The sequence below is a fragment of the Callorhinus ursinus genome, unplaced genomic scaffold, assembly GCF_003265705.2.
Source record: "Callorhinus ursinus isolate GAN/ISIS: 27379988/994484 unplaced genomic scaffold, GSC_fseal_2.0 scaffold23, whole genome shotgun sequence".
Lineage (NCBI taxonomy): Eukaryota > Metazoa > Chordata > Mammalia > Carnivora > Otariidae > Callorhinus > Callorhinus ursinus.
In genome coordinates, this window is record NW_027397085.1 from 1273991 (window position 1) to 1289251 (window position 15261).

A 15261-nucleotide genomic window follows, 5' to 3' on the forward strand; every position below is an offset into this window, starting at 1 on the left:
GAGTCCAACTTGGGGCTTGAACTCAAGACCCTGAGATCAAGACCCCAGCTGAGATCAAGAGTCAGACACTTAACTGACTGAGCCACCCAGGTGCCCCATGCCAATTGTTTTTAAAAAACTATTCATGGGGCGCCTGGGTGGCTCAGTTGGCTGAGCGACTGCCTTTGGCTCAGGTCATGATCCTGGAGTCTCGGGATCGAGTTCCGCATCAGGCTCCCTGCTGTCAGCGGGGAGTCTGCTTCTGCCTCTGACCCTTCCCCCCTCATGCTCCCTCTCTCTATCTCATTCTCTCTCTCAAATAAATAAATAAAATCTTTAAAAAAAAAACTATTCATGAAAGCTGCCACATGACACTTTCATTTGTATTTCACTGACCAAAACTTAGTAATACTTCTAGCTACCAGTTGGAACTAATAACTGCCAACTATTGGAAATTGTTCCTAGTGGCTATGTGTCTAAATACACATTCAGTTTCCATTGCTATGGGGGGCAGGGGAGAGATTGGATGTTGGAGACAACTGCAAGCCTCTGTCAAATAGGCTGTCTACTTAACACTCAGTGGGAGTCCTGCCTCCGCAGGAGCTTTGATCAAGGAAAAAGAAGTACAGACTGATCAATCCGATGCCGTGATGCACTTTTAAAGTCCAGTTTTACTAAACATTTCCTGGCAGGATATAATTACACTGGATAATGGGTATGTTTTGTTTAAATATTGACTCTTTTATGATTAATTTAGATTTTAGCTGGACTATACAATCCTGGAGATGGTCACATTGATCCTTATTCTCTAACTATGGCCCTCGCTGCTGGGGCTAGGAAATATGGTGCCCTTTTAAAATATCCCGCCCCGGTGACTTCTCTGAAACCCAGGTCAGATGGAACATGGGATGTTGAAACGCCAGAGGGATCTATGAGAGCGAATAGAATTGTGAATACTGCAGGTAAGCATCATATATACAAATATGATGTGTATATATATATATATATATATATATATATATATATTTATATTATTGTTTTTTTTTAAGTGGCAAAGATATAAGACATGTGGCCATAGAGTAATGTTTTATACTAGGCACATTGTTGGGAAACACTGTAATGTTCCCAAGATGAACATTTTGTCTGTTTCTAAATACAAAGCCCTCCCTCTGTCACTTTGCTTTTGGTGTGTGATGCCACTCTGCCCTTGGTTACACACATAGAAAGTTGGTGTTCTGGGCGCCTGGGTGGCTCAGATGGTTAAGCGTCTGCCTTCGGCTCAGGTCATGATCCCAGGGTCCTGGGATCGAGTCCCGCATCGGGCTCCCTGCTCCTTGGGAGCCTGCTTCTCCCTCTGCTTCTCTCTCTCTCTCTCTATCCCTCTGTCTCTCATGAATGAATAAATAAAATCTTTAAAAAAAAGAAAGTTGGTGTTCTTCTCCATCCTGTTTTCTTCTACTCCAGATCATGTTTTGTTCATGATGCTGCTTTTTCCCTTCTACGTTCACTCTTTCTTTATACTAATAAAGTCTAGTGTGCAAATTTGTGAGCATCCTTTTTGTTCTCAGTTTGCTTTTGGGGGAAGATCTAATCATTTGTGTTCTCTCTCATCCATTTCTGATTGGTTGACTCCAGTCAAAAAATATTTAACCCTGGGGTGCCTGGGTGGCTCAGTTGGTTAAGCATCTGCCTTCGGCTTATGATCAGGTCATGATTCCGGGGTCCTGGGATCAAGCCCCGCATTGGGCTCCCTGCTCAATGGGAAGTCTGCTTCTCCCTCTGCCCCTCCCCCTGCTCAGGCTCTCTTGCGTGCACGTGCTCTTTCTCTCAAATAAATAAGATCTTAAAAAAAAGAAAAGTTTAACCCTTTTCCTTTCAGAACATCATTAAATATATTTCATAATTTTTTTTTTAATGTTGCTCTGTTACAACTTAGACTCAGAGTAGTGAAGTCAAAAGGGCTATTTGAGATAATCTAACAAGCCACTCATTTTCCACTGTGGAGACCAAGGTCCGGAAAGGTCATGTTACTTGGCAAAGTGACAATTATGTTGGAGCCAGGACTTGGACCTGGGTCTTTTGACTCCTGGGTTAACACACTTTCTAACAGGTCATTTACCTGTGAAGTCATTTTCAACTATCACACATACAAAAGTGAGTTCTTGCGCAAATGAAAATTCTTATGCAGTCTAAACTGGGCTAATAATTTGTATTTACCTGTGGTTCATAGTGGTTAATTTAAAACCCAAAGTAAGCAGGAGAGAGTAACTGATTTTCTTGTGGTCTGCTCTTTGAGTCATTGCTCAAATTATAAAATGAAAACAATCATTATTTATCAAGTCAAATGATATGCCATGAGGACAGGTCAGAAACATGGACCCTTAAGTTCTTTCCTCTAAATTGTAACTTTTGATTGATGTTATCTTTTTTTTTTTAACAAAACATTTAGTGGTTCTAGAAAAGTCATGTCTTCAATATTTAAGAGTTTAAAATAGTACTTCTGAATTAATCTAATCCATGCCCCCCATTGGAAAAAGCATAAAAATCTCATGCTTTCTTCAATATCATTTGAAACTCAAAATAATGTAAAAGGACTTGCCTAAAAAATAAAAGCAAAGGCATAAAACGTTGCTCTGTTTTTGAGCCTCACCCTTCACCCCCCTAATCTCTATCTGAGACCACCCACCCATTACCATCCTTAGTGACCACTGATCTAAATTCTGTTAGAAGATCTAAGATAATGAAATCATTCATCTTTTTTTTTCCTATGTAGTCAGGACTGTTTCTAATCTTGTAACTTTATGGTCTCACAGATGTATTACCTAAATACGTTGGACCATTTTTAGAGTGATAGCAAACTAAACAAACTAAACAAACACACTCTGACCTCCATACCAGCACCCGGGCAGACATCGCTAATTGATCACTGCACTCATCTCAGACAGGCTCGGGTATGTTCCGCCATTTCTCTCAACACAGTGCATCAGGCAACCACTCCCAACTGATACTTAGAGAAATCATGTAGAAGAACTTATTTAACACATTTATTTATCATTTTCCGAAAATGGTAAGCTTTGATTTACATAATTCATTACTGCTGTAATAAATTTTTTCTTTACTGTGAGGAATAAGGAATCACTGAATAATTCTCAAGGAGATCTCACCCAAACAGTAAGTTACCAGATGAAGTTGTCTATGCAGCTATGAAATCTTGTGGTGTGATTGGAGTAGGGGAGGGCAATAGCAGGAGGTCCTGGAAAATGGCGCTGGCCTGGGAAAACAAATCCTGGGAATTAGGTTGATGGTGTGGCCCTGCATTTACCACTACATGGAACCGAATTCCTGGGATTGTTCTCCAGGATGTCCTTCTTTGTCCTTTGCTCCTGGAGCTTTTTTTTTTTTTTTTTTTTTTTTTGGTGCAAAATAGTGGTTTATTAAAGCACGGGGACAGAACCCGTGGGCAGAAAGAGTTGCTGCCCCGGAGTTGTGAGTGGTGGCTGATTACATACTATGGGGTTGGGGGAGGTAAGGAAAAAGGGAGGTTTCTGAAAAAACTTTCATATGCTAAAGAAGACTCACAGGATACTGGAGGCCTTGCCATTGTCAAGTTAAGGTTGTTTACCCCTCTAGTAAGGCATTAACATAAAGATAGTTGGGAACTTCCCGGAGGAACATTACACTCTGCCCACTTCAAGTATCTGTCGATGGGCTGCAGGTTATAAAGTCTTTAACTGTATCTACATTTCCTTCTCGAAACTAGGTTATTGATGATAATATCGAATGCTTTGTTCTTGTAGATTGCTAAGATATTTGTAAACTGAGGGAGACTTTATAAATTAGTTTTTCCTTTAGGGCTGGCTCCTGGAGCTTTTTACCTAGCCGCATCTACTCCCTTTCCCATCCTCGGTTCTTGGTAATCCAGGCAGCTCCTTCTTGAAAACTGTGTGAAGAACTATGCTGTCTCAATGTTCAATTCTTTATCTCATTCAGATCAGATCTCTGGCCCATAATCTTGTTTTTTTTCTTTTCTTCCTCCATCTCTTCTCTTCCACTGGGTAGAAGTTACTGGAGGAAATCTAACTGACTGCATATTTGTAGTCCGTGGAAGGTGTAGAGAGGTGTGTATTTAATTATTTGTAGGTCTGTTTTCAAAATAAGTTTATTTAAAGTATAAAAGCTCCCTAAAAGGTAAGCCTCAGTAACTGAGGGCAAAGGTATGGACATGCCTGCTTCTAGAATTGAAGCTAACAGAGATCAAATTTATGAATAAAGCAACCATCAGCGGAAGGCACTGTGCTAACATGATTCGAGAATGAGCGGCTGATGGAATGTATCCCAGAGTTACTCAGTGAGACCAGGATGTCGCACAAATTCAGGCAAGGCCTTCAGGCCAGCTCTGAAATCTAATTAAAGTAACCAGAATGTAGACTTGAAAATGTGACCCCAGTAAAAAGATATAAATACCACTATTATCTACTCAGTTGTACCATAACCTCCTAGGAGTTTCTTCTTATGAAGTCGTAACAGAAGGCAGCTGAGTCTTCAGGATATTCATGAAAATGAAAGTCTAAAAGTAAAAAAATGTGCGTTTGCCGATATGTCTCCAGCACAGTCCAGGGCAGTGGGGCTCTGTGGCCTGGAAACACATGTATTGCCAACCCTGTGACCTGGGCAAATTACTCCTTTGTAAAATGGAGATAATAGTGCCTATCTCAAAAAGTTGTTATGATCAGTAAATGAAGACAGAACAGAACCAGTACCACATAATAAAAAATTACTAAAAAAATTAAGCGTAATAATTATGATTAGAATTATTTCTTTGAAAGCCTTATCTGCACCCTCTCCCCCCACCCCCCATCCCAGGGAGACTAGCATCAGTTTACTATAACCTCTTGGTACAGGCTTTAAGATTACCCACCTCCTTTCACTTGCTCTATAGTCATACAGCACCCATTCTGCTGGTACATTTGGTTCTCAAGCTAATGAGCATAAGAATCGCCATAGGCCACTTCCCAGACTTCAGAAAGATTCTAACTGAAGTGGTCTGATTGGGGACTCTGAGCTGTATTTTTATTTATTTATTTATTTATTTATTTATTTATTTATTTATTTATTTATTTAAAAGATTTTATTTATTTGACAGAGAGAGACACAACGAGAGCAGGAACACAAGCAGGGGGAGTGGAAGAGGGAGAAGCAGGCTTCCAGCGGAGCAGGGAGCCCTACGCGGGGCTCGATCCCTCATGACCCAAGCCGAAGGCAGACGCTTAACGGCTGAGCCACCCTGGCACCCCTGAGCTGTATTTTAAATAAATACTCCAGGTGCTGTGTTGTCTGCTCCAGATGGTCTGCAAAACATTTTTCGAGAAACACTACTACGTAGATGTTCCTACAGGAGCGGGAATGTAGTAACCTTATTCTTGAGCAAGCAGAGCTGAAAACCAGTTTCAGACATTCCTAGCATCTTGGGATGAAATAGACTACCTTGCCTTTGCTACCTGAAACTTTTAAAAATTTGCTTCATGGGCACCTTGGTGGCTCAGTCGATTAAGCTTCTGCCTTCGGCTCAGGTCATGATCTCAGGGTCATGGGATTGAGCCCCACGTCAGGCTCCCTGCTCAGCAGGAAGCCTGCTTCTCCCTCTGCCCCTGCTTGTGTTCCCTCTCTCTCTCTGTCTCTCTCTTTCAAATAAATAAATAAAATCTTTAAAAAAATAAAAATAAATTTTAAAAAATTTGCTTCATTCTACCCACCTAATGTGTAGCTCAGTGGCATGAACAGAAGCTATTTATTATGATGTAAGCTTTTTCTCTGCATGGTGAAGAATGTTTCTCTTGACTTCATTCATAATTGACTCATTAAGCTTTGTAAACTTTACTTAAGAAATTTCCTAACATGGTAAATCAGAAATATGATTGGATCATGCCAACATGAAGCCCAGGGTTCAGCCAAAAAAAATTGCTTCATTTTGCCTGATACTCTGCATGGAAGAATGTCACTGTATAAACCATCCTTGTCACCATATAAACCATGTTATACAAGTAAACTTGTCCAAGAACCTTCCCTCTTCATTTGAAGTCCATTTAATTAATCATTGTGTTTTTTAAAAAAAATGGAAGGCATTTCCAATAACATTGTTACTGACCCTTCACTTGTTTCTCAGGTCATAATGGTAGATTTTAATGATTCTTCCATATTTGTCTCTCTTACCTTTGGAACGTGGTGGGTGGGTGACGTAGCAAGAGTTGAGGTGTAATTCTGCCAGATTTAGGTTAACATCCTTGACATATGGAGGAAGAAGATGCCAACAAACACCACCACCATAGGGTAAAACAGCATAGAGCTTGTTATGGAGTTTGAAATCATATAGCTCTAGAATATTTATGTATATGTTTCCACTGTATTTTAATGATCAAGTGCATTAATAAGCAAGCAATTAGACTCAGAAATTCATAAATATGTTTGAATAGGACAGAATTTATTTTCTTCAATTTATGTTTTTAATTGAAACAAGTGTATTGAGGATACTATAGTGGTTTGAATTGCCAGGCTAAATATTTTGTTTTTTCATATTTTAAATCTGCTATAATTGCATAGAACTAGAATATATGGCTTTCCTATATTTTCCTACAAAGTCCTGACATTGGAAATTCACATCTTCCTACTAACAAAAATAAATTAAATCTGTAAGTTATTAAAAGACCAATAAGAGACTCTAATGCCCACAGGTATGATCTTTGGTTTGCAAATAGACATCCATTTCTGGGACTATTAAACGAGTACGGCCAGTTTAGCCATTAGGCCAGAACAAAACAACAGAACACAGGATGATGTTTAGATACTTAAATAGAAATAAATTTGGACACATAAGAGTACATAGTCTGGGTTCCCGGACTGATTCATAATTGATAATTCTGGATCTAGCTCTGAACCTCATAATGACAGAGGCTCCAGAACCCCTTATTAGATTCCTAAAAAAGCAGAAGCGGAAATGGTTAAAAATTAAGAATGCAACCTCTAAAGAAATAACTTGAATAAGATTCTCTAATCATTTGAATGATTACTCAAAATTATTATGAAGCAAACAACCAAATAGAACCTCTTCCCCCCAAATAATCCACCGATGGGTCAGGTGACACCACTTCCCTGCCATATAATCATTCTAGATTCTGAAATACCTTTATGCAAGTAAAGGTGTCTTAGATTTTTAAAATAAAGTCTTTCCGTAGCAAGAATACCAATTAAGTGTGATGATTCCAGGGTCTCCCAGTCTTGGTTCCAGACCTTGATTCCAAGGTCTCTGGACTTTAGCTCCACATCTGTTTACTAAAGAGTCACCTGGGGGGAGAATCAAGGGTACCTTCAGCCACAGTTTGACTCCTTCTTTTGCAAAGGTAAAAATAACATTCATTGCCACCAGTAAGACGTGCCCAGCACACACTGAAGTGAGATACATTCTCACACAGGAAGTCCCACCTACTTAGGTGCCCTTTCCTCTTTGCTGTGACTCTTTTTCCCTCCTGCTCTGGACTCCTGGTTCCTTCATGCCCTTTGCAGGAAAGGATCTTACAAATGTATTCTAACTAAACTTTTACAATAACAGATAAAACTTCTGTGCTCTCTCTCCCAAAGTATATACGTTTTCAATTTTTTTTTTAAAGATTGTATTTATTTATTTGACAGAGAGAGAGAGACAGCGAGAGAGGGAACACAAGCAGGGGGAGTGGGAGAGGGAGAAGCAGGCTTCCCGCTGAGCAGGGAGCCCGATGCGGGGCTCGATCCCAGGACCCTGGGATCGTGACCTGAGCCGAAGGCAGACGCTTAGGGACTGAGCCACCCAGGTGCCCCTATACGTTTTCAAATTTTAAGTTAACGCACAATTTTGTATTTGTAGAATCTTAGGTATCAGTAACTTGGGTAGAGGAGGGCCTGGGGGATGGAGGGACTGACTTTCAGGGCTTTCTTATGCATAATTATTATGTGGATCACACAGGCCCCCTTATTGCTTGATCAACTGTCTTTCAGGAATAGGGTCAGTCCATTACTGTCTTTCTTATCATCATTTGTACATTTTATGTAATTGGGTTGTTTATTTTTCCCTTCAAGTAAATTTGTTTTTGTTGTTGTTTTCCGGCCTTTCTCTGCTTATGGGCAAAATGCTTTTTCAGGAATGGAGTTCCCTTAGGTTATAGATATCTTTCAAATGCTGGGGCAGGGTAGAATACAGTTATTTTCTTCCCCCACTCAGTTTTGCAATGACAAAAAATTTAAAGTCGTTATGACATTCTTTTGACTTTGCCATGAGTACTAAAGTCTTCTGAATATTTTATTTTAAAATAAATTGCCATGTCAGATGTGGTATGTTTTCATATGTGGTAACATTTAAAAAAATTTTTTTTTCTTTAAGGACTTTGGGCCCGTGAAGTAGGTAAGATGGTGGGACTAGAACATCCTCTCATTCCAGTCCAGCATCAATATGTTGTCACATCGACTATACCTGAAGTGAAAGCTTTAAAACGAGAACTCCCGGTGCTCCGTGACCTGGAAGGATCCTATTATCTCCGACAGGAAAGGGATGGGCTTTTGTTTGGTCCATATGAAAGTCAGGAGAAAATGAAAGTGCAGGACGCATGGGTCACCAGTGGAGTCCCTCCAGGTGGGTTCCATAAACGCAAGCGGGTGCAGGTCAGGCACATGTGTTTTGTCTTTTCTGTGGCTTGGGGCTGGCTGTAGATTCAGATGACACCATAATATGAGACTACCAGATACCTAGGACTGTGGAGGTGAGCAGTTTGAGGTAAGCTCTGTTCCCATGTCCCTTCAAACAATCACAGCAGAGGTAAGGGAAGAGAAAAGAGGCAGTTGATGACGGAGAAGCTGAAGAAACATATCTTCTGCTGGTTTGGAAGGCTTCGGGTCATTTTTGCCTGCCCACACCAACCTCCTGCCTCCCACTTTTTCCTTAATCCCCTACCTGTTTGGTCTAGTTTTCAGATTTGGATATGGCTGCTACTGTGTTTTGACAGTTGGAAACATGGCAGGTGTCAGAGACAGGATATCCAGGCTGCTAAGTATGAAAGCCTCAGAGTGCATCACAGAGCAGGACAGGTTGGCCTGCAAACTGGGGCCTTCCCCTACTACGTAAATGGATTAGAAGAGCCCTAGGCTAAAGCAGGAGGAACCATAGTTTGTCTTTCCAGTTCTGTAAGGGAGATGGACCTGTTTTTGTTTTTCATGAAACATTTCTACAAGATAGATTAGAGATAGGAGGTCACATAAGGAGGTAAACAATTAAAACAATCTATAGAAAGTGCTAAAATGTCCATGGGACACTGAAATAAGGGATATAAAGAAATGGAGGAAATTGTACTTTCTAGAATTATAGAAAGTACAATTTCTATAATTTGATAGTTATACTTGGGATAGGGAATGAAGCTCTCTCCTACTCCTCAATACACCTATGCCCATGTGACGACAGATGATCACTCCGTTGCCTTCCACAGAAGTTTGGCCAGCTCCAGCTAGCTGAGGGCTTTTGTCTTGTTGTGTGGGCTCTGCACATTTGGGCCTGGGTGGAATAACTCCTGATCTCAGAGGGAGGGCTGATGCTACCTGAGAGCCTTCCTTTCTGCTCTTCCCTCATGTTGGCAGCCTCTCGTCCAAATAAATGTTGAACAAATATTTAAATAGTTGCGGTTGGAGGGAGAGCTGGCCCTGGGTGTATGCATGTCCTGGTCCAAGCCCAGTGGTCTACAGGCCTCCATGCAACCAATCCAGCGTGCAGTTCACAGGAGAACAGAAGCTGGCTGCCTGCTGTGTGGGAAAGCTCCCACTACTGGTGGAGAAGTTCTTTCAGAAGCTCATCTGTGGCCCTGCCTTCAGTCACAGTACCTTTGAGGACTGAGAAAAAGATTGTGTTCCAAGACCCTGACTCTTTTCTCGAAATTCTAGCCCTCAGTTACCTAGGGGAGCAGGCTTGAGGAAGGAGGCCTCCATGCCCTTCCTTCTCTGCTGAGAGCTGAAAGGCATCTGGAATCCATTATCCTAGATCCTGGAGTACTTTTCTGTTTCTCCCCTGTGTCCTGACATGATTTTGTAAGCTCCCATTTGCCCTTACCTGGGAGGGTAGAGTAGACTTTCATGGTGAAGGATAAAAGCTCTGTCTTGACAAACCAATAATTGTTGTTGTTGTTGTTTTTAATTATTGGATTAAATGTTGAAAACTGTTAATACACCTAGATTTAAATTTATTACTAATGAAAAAGGTTAACTTTCATGATTTTATTGTTTCAACAAAAACGACATTGTTGTTCTCAGTAATGTGATGGGTACCTATCTGTCGATAGTGAATATTAAGTTTAGACTTAAAAAAAAAAAAAGGAAAAAAAGGAAGTACCTTCCTACAGACCACCTTTAAATTTCAGATTTAAGTCACTTCAGAGTACATGTCAGGGCAGCTGAGGCATCCTGACCACAATGGTATGTCTATGCAGGGTTTGGAAAGGAGCTCTTTGAGTCTGATCTTGACCGAATCATGGAACATGTTGAAGCTGCCATGGAAATGGTTCCAGTCTTGAAAAAGGCTGACATCATCAATATCGTCAATGGCCCCATCACCTATTCTCCTGACATTCTGCCTATGGTGGGGCCCCATCAGGGAGTCAGGAACTACTGGGTGGCTATAGGCTTTGGGTGAGTATCTCCATTTATTTATTTATTTATTTTTATTGTTTTATTTTTAGTATCTCCATTTAATTCAACATTTATTACAGAGCCAAGTTTTTTTTCTTTTTTCTTTTTTTAATGGAGTCAAGTATTTTAGATAAGTCTTGTCTCATAATCTCAGGCCAAGATGGAAAATAGGGGAGGGCAGAGTGTTTTCTTCCTTTCATGACCACTGAGATACGAAGAATAAAATATTTCTTTTTTTTAAAGATTTTATTTATTTATTTGAGAGAGGGAGCACAAACAGGGGAAGGGCAGAGGGAGAAGGAGAAGCAGACTCCCCTCTGAGCAGGGAGCCTAATGTGGGACTTGATCCCAGGACCCTGAGATCATGACCTGAGCCAAAGGCAGATGCTTAACTGATTGAGCCACCCAGGCATCCCAAGGAATAAAATATTTCAATTTTAAAATCCTTACTATGGATTATTAATGGTTTAATCACTTGTATAGGTTTTAAAGCTTACCACACAGAAGGGTAATGATTTCCTGAAAACTTCTCCTTATATATTTCCTGCCATTTCCATTATTCATGTGTCTTTTCATGCTGTATATGTTCAGATTGGTCAGTTTACCCCAATTTTACAAGGATGTTTTCCTAACACAATGTGACAAACATAATTCAAAATATCAAATGAATAACATATCTGATGCATTTTTTACCATAATTCATGTTTGTCCAACATAATTTGTTTCTTTATGATTCTTCAGGTTGCTTACTATTTATGATTCCATTACCCGTTTGATGTTTCATCTTTAATATTTGTTCCATTAATTTAATGAATATTAATGTCAAGCCCACTTTACCATCATATCAGAGCTTCTAATATTCTATTTTTCTTCCCCATTTTATTTGGCCATTTATTCAACTAATATTTAATGATTGCCAACTCTGTGCCAGGTCTCTTGGTAGGCACTGGGCTAGAGCTGAAGACAAGGCAGTGAGGTCTGTCCAGAGGCACAGGGCTGGTCAGGGTGCTGTCCTGCCAATACAGTAGAGAAGCTGTGGTCTGAACCGAGGGACCAGCAGGGGGTTTTGAAATGTGGGAGATAAACATATTTAGACTTGATGATTGATTGCATTAGGTCTTGAGGACGAGAAAAAAATAACAAATGATGGCAAACTATCTAACTTGACCCCTGGTTGGATGCTGGGGCCATGGGGAGAGAAAACCAGAAAAATAGTGAGTTTCATTTTTGAGAGTTTGGGTTTGAAGTGTTAAGTTTACATCTGTGTGACGTCTAGAGGGAGAAAACCAGATGGAGATATAGGGCTGGAGGGCATAAAGTAACTGAGGGTTTAGGTAATTACCTGCAGTGTGCATATGCAGGCATGTGCACGTAGGAGTGTTTCTCGTGTACATTACTTGAATGTCTTCGGAGGAATGCCTATTCACATCCTTTGCCCATTAAAAAAAAAATGATTATTTGTCCGGGCGCCTGGATGGCGCAGTCTGTTAAGCATCTGTCTCTTGGTTTTGGAGGGTTGTGATCTCAGGGTCGTGAGATCGAGCCTGCATGGGGCTCTGTGGTCAGCGTGGAGTCTGCTTAAGACTCTCTCTCCCTCTCCCTCTGCTTGCCCCCCTCTCCCCCCACACACATGCTCCCTTTCTCAAATAAATAAATAAATCTTTAAAAAAATTATTTGTCTTTTTATTATTAAGTTGTAGGAGTTCTTTATGTATTCTAGATACAAGACCTTTATCAGATACCTGTTTTGCAAATTTTTTCTCATTCTTTGGGTTGTCTTTTCACTTTCCTGATAGTGTCCACTGAGGCACGAAAAGTTTTAATATTGATGAAGTCTAGAATGTGTATTTTTTCTTTTTTAGCATGTAGTTCTGGTGTCATACATAAGAAACCATTTTATAATCCAAGTTCGTAAAGATTCATACCTATGTTTTCTTCTAAGAGTTTTCTAGTTTTAACTCCTACATTTAAATCTTTAATCAATTTTGAGTTAATTTTTGTATGTGGTGTGAAGTAGGGGTCCAACTTCATTCTTGTGTGCATAGCCAGTTATACCAGCACCATTTATTGAAAAGACTGTTCTTTCCTCATTGAATCGCATTGGCTTCTGTGAAATCTTTTTTCGGCTGCTACTTCTGACACCCACATCCAATTTTCTAATTCTCCTACACCAACTGAGTATCCAACATTTCAATTCAATTCTGATGCTAACTTCCAGAGTTAGTGCAGATCCCACTGGTTAAGGACAAAACTGTCTCCACTTCAGACACCAATTGCAAGTTCGGGATCACTTGTACTTTTTTTTTTTTTTAAGATTTTATTTATTTATTTGACAGAGAGAGACACAGTGAGGGAGGGAACACAAGCATGGGGAGTGGGAGAGGGAGAAGCAGGCTTCCCGCCGAGCAGAGAGCCTGATGCGGGGCTCGATCCGAGGACCCTGGTATCATGACCTGAGCCGAAGGCAGACGCTTAACGACTGAGCCATCCAGGCGCCCGAGATCGCCTATACTTCTGACTGACTGACTATAAATGCGGGAGTTCCTACAACCCCCTTTTCAGGTTTGATAACTCACTAGAATGACTCACAGAAATCAGGAAAATACTTTCTTTTACCCATTTGTTATAAAGGATACAACTCAGTAACAGCCAAAAGGAAGAGATACACGGGGTGAGGTATGAGGGGGAGGGGCAGTTTTCATGCCTTCTCTGGTACACCATATTTGTAGCACATCAATAAGCTCACCAATCTGAAAGCTCTTTGAACTCTGTCCTTTAGGGTTTTTTATGGAGGTTTCATTACATAGGAACAATTGATTAAATCATTGACCATTGATGATTGACCTTTTTTTTTTTGATGATTGAACTTCTTCTGACCAGCCCCTATCTTGAAGCTATTTAACCCCCCAAGTACCTCTCACCCCACCTTGAGCCATCTCATTAGCATACAAAAGACTATGAATTCCAGAGGTTATTAGGAGTTCTGTGCCAGGAAATGGGGACAAAGACCAAATATTTATCTTTTATTATACCATGACATCCTTGTCAAAAGTCAATTCACATTTATGTATGGGTTTATTTCTGGACTCCCAATTCTATTCCATTGATCTATAGGTCTATCTTCATACCAGTACCACACTGTTTTGATGACTGTAGCTTTGTAGTAAGTTCTGAAATTAGGAAGTGTGAATTTTTGTTTTTTTCAAGATTGTTTTGGCTAGTTTGGGTCCCTTAAATTTTCGTATAATTTTTAGGATCAGTTTGTCAATTTTTGCAAAGAAGCCACCTAGGATTTTGATAGGTGTTGCATTGAATCTGTAGATCAACTTGGAGAGTATTGTCATACAATATTAAGTCCAATTCATGGACATGGGTTGCCTTTCCATTTATTTAGGTCTTTTAAAATTTCTTTCAACAATGATTTATAGTTTTCAGAGTGTAAGTTTTATACTTCTTTTGCTAAATTTATTCCTAAATCTTTATTATTTTTGATTCTGCAATTGACTCAGTCATAGAATTTTTGATTTAGTCAACAACTATTTGTGGATCATTGGCCATGAGCCATGCTCTGAACAAGCAGACAGTATCCCTAGCCTTATTATATTTGTACTTTAATGGAGTATCTATTACTACTTGCCAAGGAAATTAGGAAGTTGCTTTCTTTAGGACACCAGTTACTGATTATCTTGAAATTGTATCTAATTGCATGGGGCTGATGTTGCATTCTTATTCTGATTGTTCTGGGTAATTTTCCCACATTGTAGACATTGGGAGTTGGATAGGGAAGATGACAAGCGGGGGACAGGCAAAGTGCCTTCCTCTCTTTGACAGATTTGGTCTGAGCCAAAAAGGACTTCTTGTTATCTAAAAGTTGAGATTGCTAAGATATTTTTTACGTAATATGGAATGCTCACATTGGCTGCCCCTCCTGGCTTACATCTGTGATCATTCCCTGGTTCTGGAGGCCAGTGGTTTTCATACCTGGTTGAGCAGCAGAATTATCCTATGGGCATGTTAAAAAAGAATCTCAACCTTGTGATTAGTCACTTGAATGTGTTTCATCCTCCTTTACATCCTATCTGTGAAATTCCTATTTGTCAGGAGAACCCATGAAGTTGTGTTGAATCAGAAAACCAGGGATCCCAAAAGATTTTATGCAGATCCAGGGATCTGCGTTTCAATGTTGTCTGTTATTCTGGTACAACCATTCCAGAGAATTTGGGAAATTTGCAAACTGTCTACATAAATGCCAGTGTTCTTTTACCCTACTCACAGATTATCCTCAGTCAAGGCTATTTTACTTTTGTTTTGTCACAATTCTAACAAGGTTTTCTGCTTCTAGGTGACTGACACCATGCCCCCAAAATGTTGAATGGATTGTATTGAAATGAATCTAGTTTTCTTGGCTTAGAACAGATTATAAAGACAGCAAATTAGAGGAGGGGAGAGTGCTATAAGATGCAACATCTCACAGTGTAACAGAGCTGTCATACAAAGCAGACACAAACCCTCAAAAAGCACAGGAGCTGGGCCATTTAGAAGAAATGGGCTCTGCAGATTAATGCCAGCAACAGAAGAACCCAACTCTCC

General features: G+C 40.1%; 1 protein-coding gene across 1 annotated transcript in view; it reads left to right on the plus strand.

The window, feature by feature from the left end:
- The window catches only part of DMGDH (dimethylglycine dehydrogenase), a 66516-nt gene that overhangs the window by 13595 nt on the left and 37660 nt on the right, over positions 1-15261 (plus strand). The window contains exons 5-7 of the mRNA XM_025892664.2: positions 737-941; positions 8387-8635; positions 10473-10671. Of these exons, the coding sequence (XP_025748449.1) occupies positions 737-941; positions 8387-8635; positions 10473-10671 (653 nt within the window). The remainder of the gene's footprint in view (positions 1-736; positions 942-8386; positions 8636-10472; positions 10672-15261) is intronic.